Below are 17,557 nucleotides of genomic sequence, written 5' to 3' on the forward strand. Positions count from 1 at the left end.
CCAATTATTTTCAGACTTTCTTGATCTGTTAACTGGTGTTCACACAAGGATGTATGTGTGTGTGTGTATATATATATATATATATATATATATATATATTATATATATATATATATATATATATATTATATGCAGTTAAGTCCTTGTCCGGTCATAGAGTGACCAATGATTTCGCATCCATAAAGGGCCTAGCTCCATAGACAGGGCTAGCCTCTAAGCCCTTTATAGATGCGAAACCTTTGGTCACTCTATGACCGGACACAGACTTAACTGCATATAAATACATTACTGCTTTAGAGTGTGCTTCTTTTTTGGGAACATGATACACTGAAGAATTGTAATCTTTTCGTTCTTGGTACGGGGGATTAAAATTTTTGCTCATTACCCCGACTTCAATTAATGTGTATCAGTGAGAATTTGTTGTTGTAGTTGTCTTCTGGCTGCTATTTTTAGCGTACCGGTGCTACCTGTACTACCTTGCAACAGGACCTCCGTAATGCCATGATGGACCGTGAAGTCTGGCGTAGCATGGTAAATTCCATTGTCCCGACCACGGTCGAACAATGATGATGAATGACTACCTTTAATTATTAATAATCTTATATGCCGATGACCAGTTGAGTCTGACGAGTCACCTATACGGCTAAGCGCTTTATAGGTGCGAAACCTAATGGTCACTCTCTGACCGGCCATAACAATCAACTTTCCCAGTATATATGTATCTGAAAATACTTGGAAAGACTGTTTTTAAAATTATGTGCTGGAGAAACAAACATTTGTTCGACCGAATTGGCATCAATGACACGAAAATGATACTTGAAATCATTTTATGTAACCATACATATCTAACTGATATAATTTAAACTTAATATATAAGGAACGTATTCAACTGAATAAATAAACATTTCTTTTAATACGTTTTTTTTTTTATTAATAATCGGTAGAAGTTACAGGGACTCAAGTACCGAGAATTTCATGCATTGAAAATTCTGCTGATTATTGATAAAAAAAAATCCTATAAATACTCATGTTTCAAGTTCTGTTTTCCTGTTGGCATCACCAAACCCATCTGTATTAATTTCTTTTTCATCTTTAGTAGTAGTAATTTAATTTTCTCCATTTCTAAATTTACCTCCCCCTACTTATGGGACAAGACCCTGAAATATTTGTTTTATTAGGTTTTATTACTTTTTTCATTTAATTTTTTTCTTTTTCTCAAAGTTAATAAATCGTGAAGAATGTTTACTTTTTATTTTTGGTGAGTGATAATCTTATTATCACCACCATCTAACATTTGGGTACCGTCAGCGGAGCCCACCCCGTTGCAAGTTTTCACTTTCAGGTCTGAGGATCTCCTTCCGAACTGAAAAATCACCATGGGCTTTGCCCTCCCTCTGCCTCAGAGTCGAAAGAAAAATAATTAAAAAGATACTGTTATGATAAACCCTCCACGTTGTGGTTCGACCTGCTAGAAACAGCAACCAAATCTCATCACAACCTACTATTTTAGAAAAAAAAGCAGGATGGATACATTGGATAATGTAATTTAAAAAAACCTGATTTGTTACGACTGGAACAAACCAGGTTCTTTATCGTAAGCCAGCGCAATCGTGATTAACCTGATTCTAAACAAAGTGTTTCATGACATTTGACAACTTGACTAACAATAGAACTGGTGCTTATGTACAAATGTCTACACACAAGGCCAAGTAATGTATATACGTAAATGTAGTTCAATGAATGAAACTAATACGAAAACATCTGAAATTTTTATGGAAAAAGAAGCGGTTTAAAAGAAAAGCTTACAAACTTAATTAGGCTTCGGTTTTCATACGAACACAAACTGGTGAATTCTGAGAACGACTAAAATGATGGATGCAAAGTTCTGAATTAAAAATCTTCCACTAAACTTTAGTCAGAATTTATGTTCCTAACACTAGCTTAATGATAACTAAGTTATTTTGCTAAATTCTTTGTTATATTTAAAATTAACTGAAAGAAACACAGCATCTCAACAGAAATATTGTAACAAAAGAGTTAAGGGAAACAGGATAAAGCTAAGAAGAAATTAAGAATTAAAATCAAATCGTACATTGACAAATTTTGATTTAAATGACCATCTAGTCATGAATGTATGTATATACTTTAAAAGTTCCATTTTTAATCCATCGAAAGCTTTTGCCGATCCCGTATAAATTTAACTCGTCAAATTGGTTACGATGTCTTCTCGTGTGTCAAATTTAGTTTTGTGCGCACAAACATCGCCGAAGGATAAAGTAAGGAAGGTTAATAGAAATACGTCTACATCAACAAGTGCTCAAACACCCAATACAATCGATGTTATTTTGCGTCATCTGCAGTTATTTTGTCTTGAAACCACCGATGAGTCACCATCTTCTAACTCGGTTTTCAAATGACACTGCTTGACATGAAATACAGCCTAGCCGGTTTATCTAGTAAAAATAAACACCCACAATATATAAATTTGACTAACAATAACGAGAATTTTAACCCTAACATTTATAAGAACCAGTTTAGGATATTTAGGATTAAACTAAGGATGTTTCTGAATATAATGCGGTCAAACTGTGATACCAAGGGATAAAATAGTGGGGGAGAAAAATGATTGTTATTTAGACTCAGATCAAACCGAATTCAACCTAGCTAATATCAGAGAAGTTCCAGTCGTGGCTATCACGTCTTATTTTCAGACATGGTGTATCTATGACTACATTATCCAAAGTATTCTTTTTTCAAGCTGAAAGATCTGAGTTTAGTAAGATTTTGCTGCTATTTCTGATAGATAGTGCGACCACTTTGAGTAGTGGTTCTCAACCAGTTATGGCCTGTGGATCCCTTTGATTCATATTTTACTTGGGTGAACCCTCATAGCCATTCGATGTACATAAAAAAAATTCTATTGTATTTTCATAATTAAATACTATTAGGAACTGCATAAAAATTGTTAGAATACTTTGTATATTGTAAAAGTATAACCAATTTAGTGCAGATAAATTTTAACAAAATCTTATATGAACCCCAGCTGAAATTGTTAGTTGAGAATCAAGCGGAAAAGGGTGAGACAAAAAAGGTACAGTGTATGTGTGTATGTGTGTGCGCGCGTGCACACATACACACACGCCGATATACAAAAGTCAATAGGCACCCTCTCTATGACGGCGAGCTGGCAGAAACGTTAGCACGCCGCACGAAATGCGTAGACGTGTTTCGTCTGCCGTTACGTTCTGAGTTCAAATTCCGTCGAGGTCGACTTTTCCTTTCATCCTTTCGGGGGTCGATAAATTAAGTACCAGTTACGCACTGGAGTCGATGTAATCGACTTAATTCTTTTATAAGGCGGCAAGCCGACAGAAACGTTAGCGCGCCAGGTGAGATGCTTAGCGGTATTTCGTCTGCCGTTACGTTCTGAGTTATAAACAAGCGACTGAAAATACCATGTTTAATATTAACGGTGAAACTATTTTCGTTCACCTTCACATTCCTTCTAGGGGAAAAAATTGTAATAAAAGAATTTTACCCACTGAATGTCGTTACAGGAAAGCTTCAAGATAATTAAACGTTTTTATTGTTAGAAATATCGCATAAGCAACTCTAACCATCTATGACACTACAATGCTAATTGCAATAAATGAAAATTAACCGCGAATTATTATCGATCTAGTTGTAATTGTATTAGAAATTGTTGTTTAGCCAAGGTCAAGTCTGATCGCTCAGACATGTGACCAAAATATTCCAGCCATAGCCTTTCTGTCTTTTTAGCTGGGCGGAGTACTACCTTATTTAATATCGCCTTTCCTTTACTATACAATTAATGTCAAGTTTTAATTGTTGCAAATGTATTAAGTTGTACTGGTCGAGAAATTCTCAAGAGATTGCGGTATTTGCAGATACAGACCACTTCCAGTGTAACAGTTGAAATAATGAACAACATTTTAAATGCATTAAGACAGAATGTGCTTGAAGTCTTTGCAAAACTAAAAGAATTTTTTTTAATTACGACAAAGTTACAAAATTTTAATTTTGAAGATACTTTGAGTGACCTCCCTTTAATATTTCATCGCTATAGTTCTTTCATTCAAGATTCTCATCCATACCAGTAAAACCGCATTATACCTGCACTTTTAAGTCTGGACTGAAATCAATCTATCAATCAATAATTTCTCATTATGTATCAATCAGATAAATAATGAAAGCAACTAGGATAGAATCAATTGTTTGAAAATATATAACCAGAGATACATTTATGAATAAGAGATTAACCCTATTGACTTTGGGGAAGGACAAATTTAAGGTTGACAATAATGCCTGTTTCAGAGGTGTCAAAAATCTAAATGAAGTGAAATAGATATAACGATGAAGCAAGAATTGTTGACTTATTCAGCTTCAAAGGTTGCTGCCAATGTTTAGTCTTGCAAAATTGAGATGATGTATATCATCATCATTGATATTTTAAAGGTCACTTTTTCATGCTTGCATGGATTGTACAGAATTTATTGAGGTAGATTTTCTATGGTCGGATGCCTTTCCTAGTACCAACCCTCATGTATTTCCGAGCAAGATAATGTTTCTCCATGGTCAAACATTTTTTTCACGAAACAGTGGAAATGAATGGCACTGCTTACACTCATTTACAACTGTCATGTGATGTCAAGACAAGGATATACAAACATATACACAGTCTCACACACACACATTATATATATATATATTACCACACAGCCACTCCTACGCCCATATATATATATATAGGCGTAGGTGTGGCTATGTGGTAAGTAGCTTGCTTACGAACCACATGGTTCTGGGTTCAGTCCCTCTGCGTGGCACCTTGGGCAAGTGTCTTCTACTATAGCCTCGGGCCAACCAAAGCCTTGTGAGTGGATTTGGTAGACAGAAGCCTGTTGTATATATGTATGTGCGTGTTTGTGTGTCTGTGTTTGTCCCACCAACATCACTTAACAACCGATGCTGGTGTGTTTATGTCCCAGTAACTTAGCGGTTCGGCAAAAGAGACCAATAGAATAAGTACTAGGCTTACAATGAATAAGTCCTGGAGTCGATTTGCTTGACTAAAGGCGGTGCTCCAGCATGGCCACAGTCACATGACTGAAACAAGTAAAAGGGTAAAAGAGAGAGCATATACACAGAGACATACATAAATATATTTATAAATGACAGGTTTCTTTCAGTTTCTGTCTACCAGATCCATTCACAAGTCTGTTTGGTGTAGTATTATAGCAGAACTTGTTCAACATGCCATAGAGTAAGGCTGAACTTGAAACCACGTGGTTGGGAAGCTAACTTCTTAACTATACAGTCATTCCTGTGTACACACACACATACACACAATTATCTCATGATTTTTCATGAGTCAGACCTCATCTAGACTTGCTACAAATCACCCTTTAAAAATAGAAAAAAGATCTTGTAACAAACCACACAGCTAATCAAATCTAAGTAATTTTCAGAAAAAATTTAATAAATGACTGATTTAATACTTATGGTTTGAATTTTTTTTTTTTTTTTTTGTTATCTCAGAATACACAAAGGATTTAATGTAGCCTCAGAAGAAAAAATGCATGGGAGTTAAATCTGGTGACTGTGGCGCCCATTCAATTGGCACACAATGCCTGAGACATCTGGGAAAATGTTCATTCTGAAAATCACGAACAAGTGAATGTATGTGAGGCATCATCTTGTTGCTAAACATGACCAGATATGAATCACCTGTCAAAGAGCTCTCAAAATAAAAGTGGTCCAATTATTTGATTGTGCCCAATTTTTTTAAAGCATATATAAACAAGCAGGATGGCTGTGTGGTATGTAGCCTGCTTACCAACCACACGGTTCCGGGTTCAGTCCCACTGCGTGGCATCTTGGGCAAGTGTCTTCTGCTATAGCCCCGGGCCGACCAATGCCTTGTGAGTGGATTTGGTAGACAGAAACTGAAAGAAGCCTGTCGTGTGTGTGTTTGTGTGTCTGTGTTTGTCCCCCCAACATCGCTTGACAACCGATGCTGGTAGGTTTACGTCCCCGTAACTTAGCAGTTCGGCAAAAGAGACCGATAGAATAAGTACTGGGCTTACAAAGAATAAGACCTGGGGTCGATTTGCTCGACTAAAGGTGGTGCTCCAGCATGGCCGCAGTCAAATGACTGAAACAAGTAAAAGAAGAAAGAAAGAAAAAGAAGTAGAAACACCACCCACTGGGCAGTTTTTAGTAAGTTTTTATGAAGGGAGGGCCTCATATTGTGTGTGTGTGTGTATTACTGAGACTGAACATCACAGTTCTCAAGTTGTATTTATCTTATCTTTCTTCACAGGTGTTATCCATTATTTGTAAGACATATATGTAAACATATGAATATATGTTTTCTTTTACTTATTAAAGCTGGAGACGTCCATGTTGATGCACTGCTTTGTGTGTGTGTCTATATACAGGGTGGCCATAAAGTCATGCACCATCCTGCAATATGTAAAATTGCAAAATTCCCTTTTTTTTTTTAATCTCTTTTCATAACTGCCGATATTACACACAAACCAATCCTCATTGGATGGAGGCAGATAATCAACAAGGTAGGGGCAAGGTAATGGTGTAGTGTGGGATTTGGCACAATCAAATAATTGGACCACTTTTGAGGACTCTGTGACAGGTGATTCATATCTGGATATGCTTAGTAACAAGATGATGCCTCACATACATTCACTTGTTCGTCATTTTCAGAATTAAAATTTTCCCAGAAGATGTCTCAGGCATCGTTGTTTAAAAAAATGTCCGTTTCCATGGTTTTGTTTTTATGTTTTCGTTTCTCATTGTGTTCGACGTTTTTTTGGTGTACTGTACCCATATATGCATGTATATGTACATATAGATGTAGGTACGTACATATATGTATATATATATATGCATATGTTTTATTTATTATTTTGTTATTATATATATATATATATAGGACTATGTTTTCCAGTCTGTCTTTTTAAGATGGAGAGTTCTGATTTCAGGGAAATTTGACTGCTGTATCCACCAAGTTGCATGCCCATGAGAGAATCTTCCTTTGTTGGCTCTATGAAAATTTGTTGAGAAACTAAACAATGATAAAATATATTCTAAATCTGATAATCCCAGTAGCATATCAGGAAATACATTATTCAATATAGCTTTATTTATTATATATTGTAATATGTGTTTTGGTTGCTATTTTCTACAGATTGAATGGCCACTTGTTGGTTACTTATTAAAAAAAAATATGCAAATGACCAATAGTGTTCTTTTCATTTGTCCGATTTATACTTTCTTTCATATCTTTTTTCATGAGGTGATTGAACTGCAAGCAGGCTTAGCAGTTCATTACTTCTTTGAAGTTGTTGCATTTAGATATGATCTCAGTTTTATCTTAGGGTAGGTGAGGTTTTTTTTCAGCCCTATATATATACATATAAATCATCATTATAATTAGATTGCGCTGTCATTGTATACAAGTCTTGCATTGTCAGATAATAAGTAACTCAAAACCTTATTCAGCTACTCTATTAATGGTATTTAAATTAAATACGAGTTATTCCTGTGATTTTATTTGTTCATCTTCAGATTAACAGCAACAGCCTACGAGCTAAAAAAGGTTGATGACAGTCTCCTCAGTGGTAGAGATTACATTATGGCCCAGCTAACCTAACTGTAAATAAATTCACCACTAAACAATAATGCTGGTGCCTTATGAGCGAAAGAAGGCACTTCTACATGAATGCTCAAAATTCAAGAAATAGCAACCATATCTCCCTCAAATTACATGAAACCATATCCAAAAGGAAGGAAATATGATTTGTAACAGCATTTGAATATTTTATAGACTTTAGACAGACACACAAACACATTATGTTGATCTCAGCAGCATTTGAACTCGGAAAGTAAAGACGGATGAAATGCTACAAAGCATTTTGCTTGGCATGCTAATAATTCTGCCAGCATACAATAATGCAAAGACACACAGCTAGACCAATGATGCAATTAGTTCTTCTGGGTGTTCAAATGGCTCGTGTTATGTTACGCTTTGCTAAAGAAAACCAACTTTTGTTATGTAAACTATATTATACTGAGAGATTTGACACATTGAGTTGGAAAACTTTGGTTAGCTAAGGTTATCTATGTAATTGATAGACAAAAACTTCACCTAAGAAGTGTTAAAAATCTAAAATTAGTAATTAAAGGAAATAACTTCAAAATCAACCACTCAAATTTATGGAAAATAAAGATGTAAGAGCCAAAATGGGAATGGCTCTTACAATAGGTTAAGATTTAACAAAGTTTGGTTCACAGTAATGTCTGTAGCAAGAATCTGTTGGAATGTCTTCATTACAGACAGAATCATGTCATGCTAGAAAGAATCACTTGTTATTATTATTTAGTCAAGGTCAGCTCTGATCCGGTATGCAAAATGATCAAAAGCATTCCACCCATGGCTGTCTTGCTTTTAAAGGGCATATGGGAGTACATTTTCTAATGCAACCTTTTGTTATTTAAGATGGTGGAATATGAGTTGAGATAGATTTAGCTGCTATTTCTAGCAAATTGAGAAACCATGTAGAGGCTCCTCCTTGATACCTCTATGTAGGTGCGATGCACTGTCAATGCTTGTGAAAATTTATGAACTGATGAATATGATATCATATAAGTTAACCCGTTAGCATTAAGATTACTTTGTCAAATGTAATGTTTATTTCTTCACATCGATCTCTCATTGTGGAGGGAACATGTGGAAGGGGCAGACCCAGGTAGACATGGAACAAAGTGGTGAGAAAGGATCTTCAGATGTTGGGCCTCACAGGTGGGGATGACAGGATCCTTGCATACAGGTATGTCCCCTGTATCCCTCTACAGCTGGGTATTCGTAATCTTGCAGGCTTGTAGGTGCTGGTGCAACACAAATGCACCCATGTCAGTGCTGCATAACAGTACCCAGTACACTCTGTAAAGTGGTTGGTGTTCGGAAGAGCATCCAGTCATAAAAACCAAGCCAAAATAGACATGGAGCTGGGGCAGTTCTTCAGATGGCCCACTCATGTCAAACTGTCCAACCAGCATGGAAAGCAAACATTAAATAATGATGATGATGATGATGATTGTTTTGAAATAAACATGCATTTATTTCGTAGCTTCAAGATTTTAACGATGCGATTGTTTATTTTTTAGAACAACATTGTAAGATAGATGTGAGAGGTTATATGTGGTCAGTTTGAACAAAAGACAGGCAGAACTTTTTTGCCTGATGTGGCCAGTTCAAATGTGAAAGGGTTAATGTCTAAAAATAAACTTATGGGAAGTTATGCTGCAAAGTATTTATTAGTTCTAAGAGAGGCAGAATTCTGGTTTATGCATTCTATATAACCCTTCATAACTTCCCTATTTTTTTGAATTTTCAGAAAATGTTTGTGAATTTGTGTTTTACGCATGGGAAATCATACGACTAAGCTAAAACCAGAATTGAAAAAAAAAAAAAATTTGTGATTTAAGGTGTATTTAGCTGTTATTTTTAGCACATCTCACAGCCATCTCATACTGTTCTTGTTTGTTTGTCACTGACGCTTTGATGTTTTTCAATATCCTTCTCCCCATAAATACATTTAATGGTCTATAGCTGAGATTTAAACCAAAAATTCAGACTATGTATTTTTAACTGTGATTTAAAAACAAAAGAGTTTGAAAATTTTTTTTTTAAATCTCAAAAAAGTAAAAAACATTTCTTTTTCATAATCATATGAATTCCCATGTGTAGAACACAAATTCACATACATTTTCTAAAAATTCTAAAAAGCGAAAAATTTACAAGAGGGTTATATGGGGTACATAAAGTACAATTCCACCTTAAGGAGAGGAGGTAATATCCAAACCATTTATTGCATATATTTTGTTTCAATGAAAAATTTCATTTTCTTTTTTTTTTTTTTAATTAATAAATAAAAAATAAAGAGTCATGGAGATATAAATATCCACTGAACACTTGAGAATAAACAAAAAAACTATTCCCTCGCCCCAAAAAAAAAAAACCAAATAATTATTACATATGTCTTTTAAAATAGTAATTTTCAAAATGTTCAGTTTATTTGAAAATGCTAGTATAAGAAAAAAAAATATGTAAAAATGAGAGAGGTGGCTATTTTAAAGATTGAACATTTTTTTTAGTTCACGAAGCACTATGCAATTTTTAAAACTTGAAGGATTTCTTGTATGGACAAGATATGTTCAGGCATTGTTCAGAAAATAAATGAATAAATATGTCTACACAGGATCAGTTTTCCATTTTTTTCTTTCCTTTTTTTTTTATTATTTGCATTTTTTTGTTTGTTTTTCTAAATCAGTGCCAAAGTCTGAAAGCAGTAATTCAGAAGAATTTCGATTGCTGTTCACAACCAACAAATGCACAAAAAGAGTTCTTTCGACTGCTCTAAAATTATTTATTTAAAATCATTATGTATATATATATATATACACACACAAACATATGTACCCATATACATATGTGTATACATATATATATATATATATATATATATATATATATATACACACATACTCATATCCATCCATATATATATATATATAGCTACACACACACACAAACACATGCACATATATACACATATATAGCTATACATCCACACACACATATATATACATAGCTATACCCACACATACCTGCATGTCTGTGTGCATGCATCGAATATGTGTGTGTGTGTGTATGTGTCTATATATATAAATTTATGCATACTCCTAAATATATATATTCACATACGTTATATATAAAGAGAGTGGATCCATGTAAATGAAAGTATTTTTTTTATAAAAATAAGATGAGTTTATGCAATCTTGATGAACAATATATTTTTTGTTTTAGCAAATTCTAATGGTTTGCAAAAAGAACTTTCAAAGTAGATTTTGAAGTTTGAATATATAAACTCAACCGATTTTCGTTTTTCTTCTTTTCACTGACTCACGATGCACACATGTATACGTTCATTTACAGAAAATCATAAAGAAACACATACAGCTTCACAGTCATCCAGTGTTTGCATTCTATAGAATTATATGTACAGAAACACGTGTATTATATACCTCTTTAGTGAACTCATATTTGTGAAGAATATAGGAGATCTTGCTGAAAAATTCACACACTAATTTGTATGCGCACTCACACACACACACACACACTGGCATGCATGTACACACACATACACACACACACAAATATATATTGTGAAAATAATGCAAGATTAAAAGGAAGTAGTTACTTTAACAGAAGATAGGACTTTGTGGCTATTATTTAGTTGGTATGTCAAATTTTTTGGAAACCATAACCCCATGTTCTTCTAATGTTCCTCATATCTCCAAAAAGTCCTTTCTTTGTACCGATGTATATGTTTGTGTGTATGTGTGTGTAGCTTCATTCCATGAATTTTTTTTTTCCGTTTGTTTTAGATGATATGATAAACACCTTGTTTTTTGTTTTTTTTAAAGATGTCACTGGCTCTGTTGTTCAAGCTGCAGTTTTCGATTCTCTCGTGAGAGACGAGATATTTCCTTACCCAGTGTATCAAGGCTGTCCTGTGGAGAAAAAGAGAGAGAGACATATAAAAGTAATTATTATAGAAAAATAAAATATAGATTTTCTTTTTATTGTGATTATTTAGCTTTCAATTGTTTTAGCCATTGGACTGAAGCCATGCTGGAGCACCACCTGGGATAGTTTAGTCAAACAAATCAGCCCAATACTTATTCTGTTAGTCTCTTTTGCCAAACTGCTAAGTTACAGGAATGTAAACAAACCAACACCAGTTATCAAACAGTAGCGAGAGACAAACACAACACACACACATGTATATATATATATATATATATATATATATATATATATATATTCCAACATTGTAAATAGTGATCTTAAACTGAGCCCAAGTTCCATCAAATTCTGCTTCTCCAATAGCATTTCTAAGATTCGCTTTCACCTTAGAGTCCCTTAATTTCAACACATAAATACATTTAGGGACTTTTATTCCTCCAGATCTTATTCTATGCATGATGCGGAGTTTCAGTTTACCATGTAAGAGCATATGGTCAGTCCCACATTCTGCACCTCACAACTTGGACAGTGCAAACATCTGGAAGGTCTCATTTCCTGGTGATAAAATAATCAAGAATATGCCCATGTTTAGATCTTGGGTGCATCCAGGTAGCTTTATGGATATCCTTCTGATGAAAAACAGTGTTGTAGATGATGAGATCAAGTTCAGTGCAGAGCTGAAGAAGACGGAGACCATTAGCATTCATTTTGCCCAAACCATGTCTCCCTAGTGCATCCCAGGTCTCATAATCGCATCCAACACGGGCATTGAAATCGCCAAAAAGGAGGATCTTATCTGCATTTGGAATCAAAATCATAACTGATCTGAGATCTTCATAGAAATCTATAATAGATTCACTGCTGCTATCAAGAGTAAGAGCATAAACAGAGATAACAGTCTTAAAACGATTGCATGATAGAGGAGCTTGAAGATACATAATCCTATCACTGAAATCATTAGATTGCTCTATTTTGTGGGTTAACTCGGTATGAATGGCAAAGCCAGCACCTCCTACTCGTTTTTCACCCTTTGGTTTACCCTTCCAAAAGAAAGTGTATCCAGCACCTGTTTCTGTCAATTGATCTTCACCTCTCAACCGAGTTTCAGAGAGTGCAACAATGTCGATGTTATACAGAACCAACTCCTTGTCTATTATGCCAGTTCACTGTTCAGGGTTACTTGACCCTCTAACAGAAAGCAAAATATTTCAATAAAAATGTACCCTGATAAGCACAAAACAAAAGAATTCATTAATGTAGCTTTGTTTTCCTTATATTCTTTATAAACTGGACCTTACCTTCAAAGTAATATTTTTCAAAAGTGTATCTTCCAAGACACTCTGTAATTTTTTGTTGATTTCTAATGATAAATCTAGTGTCATAGACTGGTCTGCTGGCTGTGAGTTATACAAAGAAGCCATGATGCCACCTTTCCTTGAGAGGATAGCCTGCAAGAGAAGGATAAGTATGCTGGTACTAATTCAACAAAGAGGAGAAGTGATAAAGAAAAGAGTTAATGAGAGAAAAATAGTAAAAGAGATAGATAGAAAAGAAAGCAATTTGTAAATATTAAAAAATAAGAAAACGTGAGAAAAAAGCAACCAGAAATTCTTGACCAATGTAAAAGCCACCTTATAAATGATTTTGAGACATGAAAATAATGCTATGTTAAATAAGAATTGAAAATTGGTAGTGGTAAATAAAGAGCAAAGAGGAAAATCAGTTTTGAGAGCAAGCATGCACAAAGAACACAATTAAAAGTTGGACTAGGAGAGTTATGAAAGCAGAAGCATGCATAAAATCATTTCCCTTAAACCATTAATTAGATTTTATTTCTTGTAATTCTGAAAGAAATATGAGATTTAAAAGCGAGAAGAATTAGATGAACAAAGCCTGGTTAATTTCTTTCACTCCTAATGGAAAAAAAATATCTGACCCGACACAAATCAAAAATATTAATTCCAGATATGAGATAAAGAGAAAGGTATAAGTAATATGTTGTAGAGAGTGCTAGGAGGCAAAATCTGTGAATATTTCAAGGTCTAGAGAATAGAAGGGAGCTGACAAACCTTCAGTTGTGATACTTGGTCATAAAATCGATTCTGAGAGGGCTACAGGAAGAAAAATACAAAGTATCATAACAGTAAGAAAATATCTGCCTTCAAGATGAGACAAGTGACAGAAAGCTAACTGAGAGTTATGAATGGTTGTTTAGTTTACTTTCAGAGGAATTCTACTTCTGAAACAAAATAACACTTATAATGAGAATATCATTTTATTATTTATGTATCAACTTCTGCCAAGCAGGTCAAGTTATAACTTCTTTATACTTTTTATTAACCCTTAAAGAAGTTATAGTGTGAAATCTTGAAAAAGTTATATCTCCTATGTATATCAATAGATATTAGCCAGATAAGTGTTTTATGAAAGATTGAGAAATGATAGGACACAAGAGAAATACACTTGAAAGAGCAAATGTAAAACTATCAGAAAACTCAGAGCGACTGAATGATCAATATGCATCAAGAAAAGCCAATATCTATAAACCATTTTCACCAACAGTGAAATGCTACATTAGTTCTCTTTGGACAATTCATTGACATTTCACTGTCTTATGCAATCATATGACACAAATTAAAGAAAATATGACTAAGTAAGGGCAATAAGACTGTTAAAAGATTTAAGAACCTTCAAACTGTGAGAAGAAATCATGACAATGATGACAGAAAATAGAGCAAACGAAAGCTCTGCTGGTTCCCAAGATTTCCTAATCAAAACATAAACTGGTCGATTATTAGGGAACAACCCAAGTTTTTAATAAGAACAGATGTATAAAATCCTTTGGATTAATTATTAGAACACTGCTGATAATCCATCCTTATGTACTTTACATAGAACATATAAATCTAGCATATCTCTCAAAACTAAACTCATGAAAAATCTTGACAGCATCATTCTACACTCTGAGTTCAAATCCTACCAAGAATGAGTTTGCCTTTCATCATTTGGATACAATAACTAAATACCAGTGCCGGTGGCACGTAAAAGCACCATCCGTTCGTGGCCGTTTGCCAGCTCCGTCTGGCAACTGTGCGGGTGGCACGTAAAAGGCACCCACTACACTCACGGAGTGGTTGGCGTTAGGAAGGGCATCCAGCCGTAGAAACACTGCCAGATCTGACTGGGCCTGATGTGGCCTTCCGGCTTCACAGACCCCAGTTGAACCATCCAACCCATGCTAGCATGGAAAACGGACGCTAAATGATGATGATAATAAAGTTAAACCAACATAATACTCTGGACTTTTCTATATTAGCTTTGTTCTCTGTTAACCCTTTAGTATTCAGATTTCTTTGTCAAATGTATTGCTTATTTATTCACATTGTTTTGAAATAAACACACATTATCTTGTAGCTTCAAGATTTCAGTAGTGTGTTTGTATATTTTAAGAATGACAGTGTAGTATAGGTGTGAGAAGTTGGATCAGGTCAGTTATAACATTAAACATGTAGAATATTTGAGCCGGATTAAATGCTAAAGAATTAAAGAATCAGTATCAGAGTCAGTAAATCTTTCTCATAAACTCTGTGTGTTTTTTTCATTTGATATTCTTTTATTCTTTTACTTGTTTCAGTCATTTGACAACGACCATGCTGGAGCACTGCCTTTAGTCAAACGAATCAACCCCAGGACTTATTCTTTGTAAGCCTAGTACTTATTCTATTGGTCTCTTGTCAAACCACTATGTTATGGGGATGTAAACATACCAACATCCATCGGTTGCCAAGCGATGGTGGGGGAACAAACACAGAGACACAAACATATACATATGACAGGCTTCTTTCAGTTTCTATCAACCAAATCCATTCACAAGGCTTTGGTTGGACTGAGGCTATAGTAGTAGACACTTGTCCAAGGTACTACACAGTGGAATTGATGCTTCTTTTAATGCTTGCAAATAACTGGATAATTATGAAAATTCTGATATTTACAAGAACTACTAAGAGAAGGTGTTTTCTAAGTGAACGTTTTACATAATACTTTTTACTTCTGAACTAGGAATTAGAATTGGTAGCCATTTCTGAATTTGGCAAATAAACTGAAGCAAAAATTACAAGACAACACCAGTACATGGTTCAATTTAACATTGCATCATAATGACTTGATCACAGAAAGGGACAACATTATCATAATTTTTATTCTGTTATCATATATCCAAGCATTTAATAATATTGGCTTTCTCTTTTCAAAGGAGATCATTTGAGAGAAATACCTAATTGGAACTAAATCTATTTTTCTATGTCTCAACATTTAAGTAAACTATATCATTAACCAATAAGAGTAATATTAATATGAATTATATTTGAACACTTTGTATTTTGAGATAAATTGTTGCTAAGGTTGACTTATCCTTTCAAAAATTTAATTGAAAAAAAAGGTATAAAGAAATTACCAATGTTAAATGCACCAAAGTGATTAAAAATTGTACAATATTTAGCTTCTGCTTATGTGTTAATCTAGTACATAATCTTCCTTTTTAGGATGCAAATTGTAATTATTTTGGTCATGTACAAATGGTACTTTTGTAAGTCAAGAATACTAATGAGATTAAACTATATAATGAAGACTTGAATGACTCTCTAGAAATAAGTTTCAATCAGGGCAAGACACCAAAAGAAAGTAACTTTTTTTTTATAGACATTAATTGACAAAGTCACTTGAGTAAGTTTCTTAGCCTTATGTACATTAAGTAAACAAATATACTTCTCAAGATAACAATCTCAAGAAACCCATGCATCAAATTCAACACAAAGGAACATTTGAATTCCCTAAAATATAAGGAGGCAACAGCTGTGAATTAAACAAGACTTTAGTTAATAAGGGGCTTTTTTTCAATAGATACATTAACATAAAATCTAGGAAGTTCATGCACTCTAAGATAAAACAGCCAACTTACCAACAAAACAAAAGAAGCTTGTAGTCAACAAAGATTATCAACAAAAATCATGCTATATTCTAAAGAAACTTTCAATACAAAACACAACATGCAAGAATCACAAGGACCAAATAATAATATATTTTGATCAGGCCAATCTAATTTTCCTAAGAGAGATGTACAATCAACTGAATCAGCCTTCAATATATTACTTGTACCTATTTTATCAAACCTAAGTAGAAGAAAAGCAAAATTAACTTTGGTATGACTTGAACTCCAGGTGTAAAAGAATGGAACTAGATATATTAGAGTGGTAAGTCAAGTACTCTACATTTCCAACAAACTAAAAAAATATTTAATACAAAATTTTAACTAACTTAACATAAAGACACTAAGAAGTTGACAAATATGCTACCAGTGACTAATGTAATAAACATATTGGTTCAAAGTAAAAAAAAAAATGAAAGTTGACTTTTATCTTGCAATAATTACAGTGTTCACACATTTTACTCAAACACTAATACTGAAGGGGCAAAATACAACATAAAAAAAAATCAATGGAAATATATTATAAACAGACAGGTATCATCAAAGACAATACGCGAATAAAAAATATTCAAAGAATTTACCAACTCACACTCTTATATAACTCATCATACTATTTTCTTTAGCCAATTAATGAAAATGTTTCTCATTAAAACCTCACCTCAAGCTAACACTCCAGTGTTGCAAACCTTAGCGATAAAGTCACATGACATTGAAAGATCAATTTAATTACAACTTGAGAAAATCCATTATTCTAATTATACTAAACAATATCTTAGTCTATAGTTCAAGATACAAAAATGCAAAGTACCTACAATAACAAAAGCTTAAATAACAGAAAATATATTTTCTGTACCACAAAATATCAGTACCACAGTACCACAAAATATACATGGAGAATAAAATCAAATAAATATATCCAACACTAGAGTTGGCATGTATTATTT

The 17,557-nt window shown here is 33.8% G+C and overlaps 1 protein-coding gene across 5 annotated transcripts in view; it reads right to left on the reverse strand.

The window, feature by feature from the left end:
- Positions 1-11,435: 11,435 nt before the first annotated feature.
- Positions 11,436-17,557, reverse strand: part of LOC115218917 (coiled-coil domain-containing protein 186) — a 145,129-nt gene continuing 139,007 nt past the window's right edge. For 3 of the 5 annotated variants that reach the window (XM_036508995.1, XM_029788917.2, XM_029788918.2), the window contains exons 19-21: positions 13,699-13,740; positions 12,928-13,077; positions 11,436-11,613 (exon numbers count right to left, since the gene is read on the reverse strand). In XM_036508995.1, the coding sequence (XP_036364888.1) occupies positions 11,530-11,613; positions 12,928-13,077; positions 13,699-13,740 (276 nt within the window). In that variant the 3' untranslated portion in view covers positions 11,436-11,529. The remainder of the gene's footprint in view (positions 11,614-12,927; positions 13,078-13,698; positions 13,741-17,557) is intronic. The other 2 variants (XM_036508997.1, XM_036508996.1) reach the window with 1 other exon arrangement.

The sequence above is a fragment of the Octopus sinensis genome, linkage group LG14 (genome assembly GCF_006345805.1).
Source record: "Octopus sinensis linkage group LG14, ASM634580v1, whole genome shotgun sequence".
NCBI classification, from domain to species: Eukaryota; Metazoa; Mollusca; class Cephalopoda; order Octopoda; family Octopodidae; genus Octopus; species Octopus sinensis.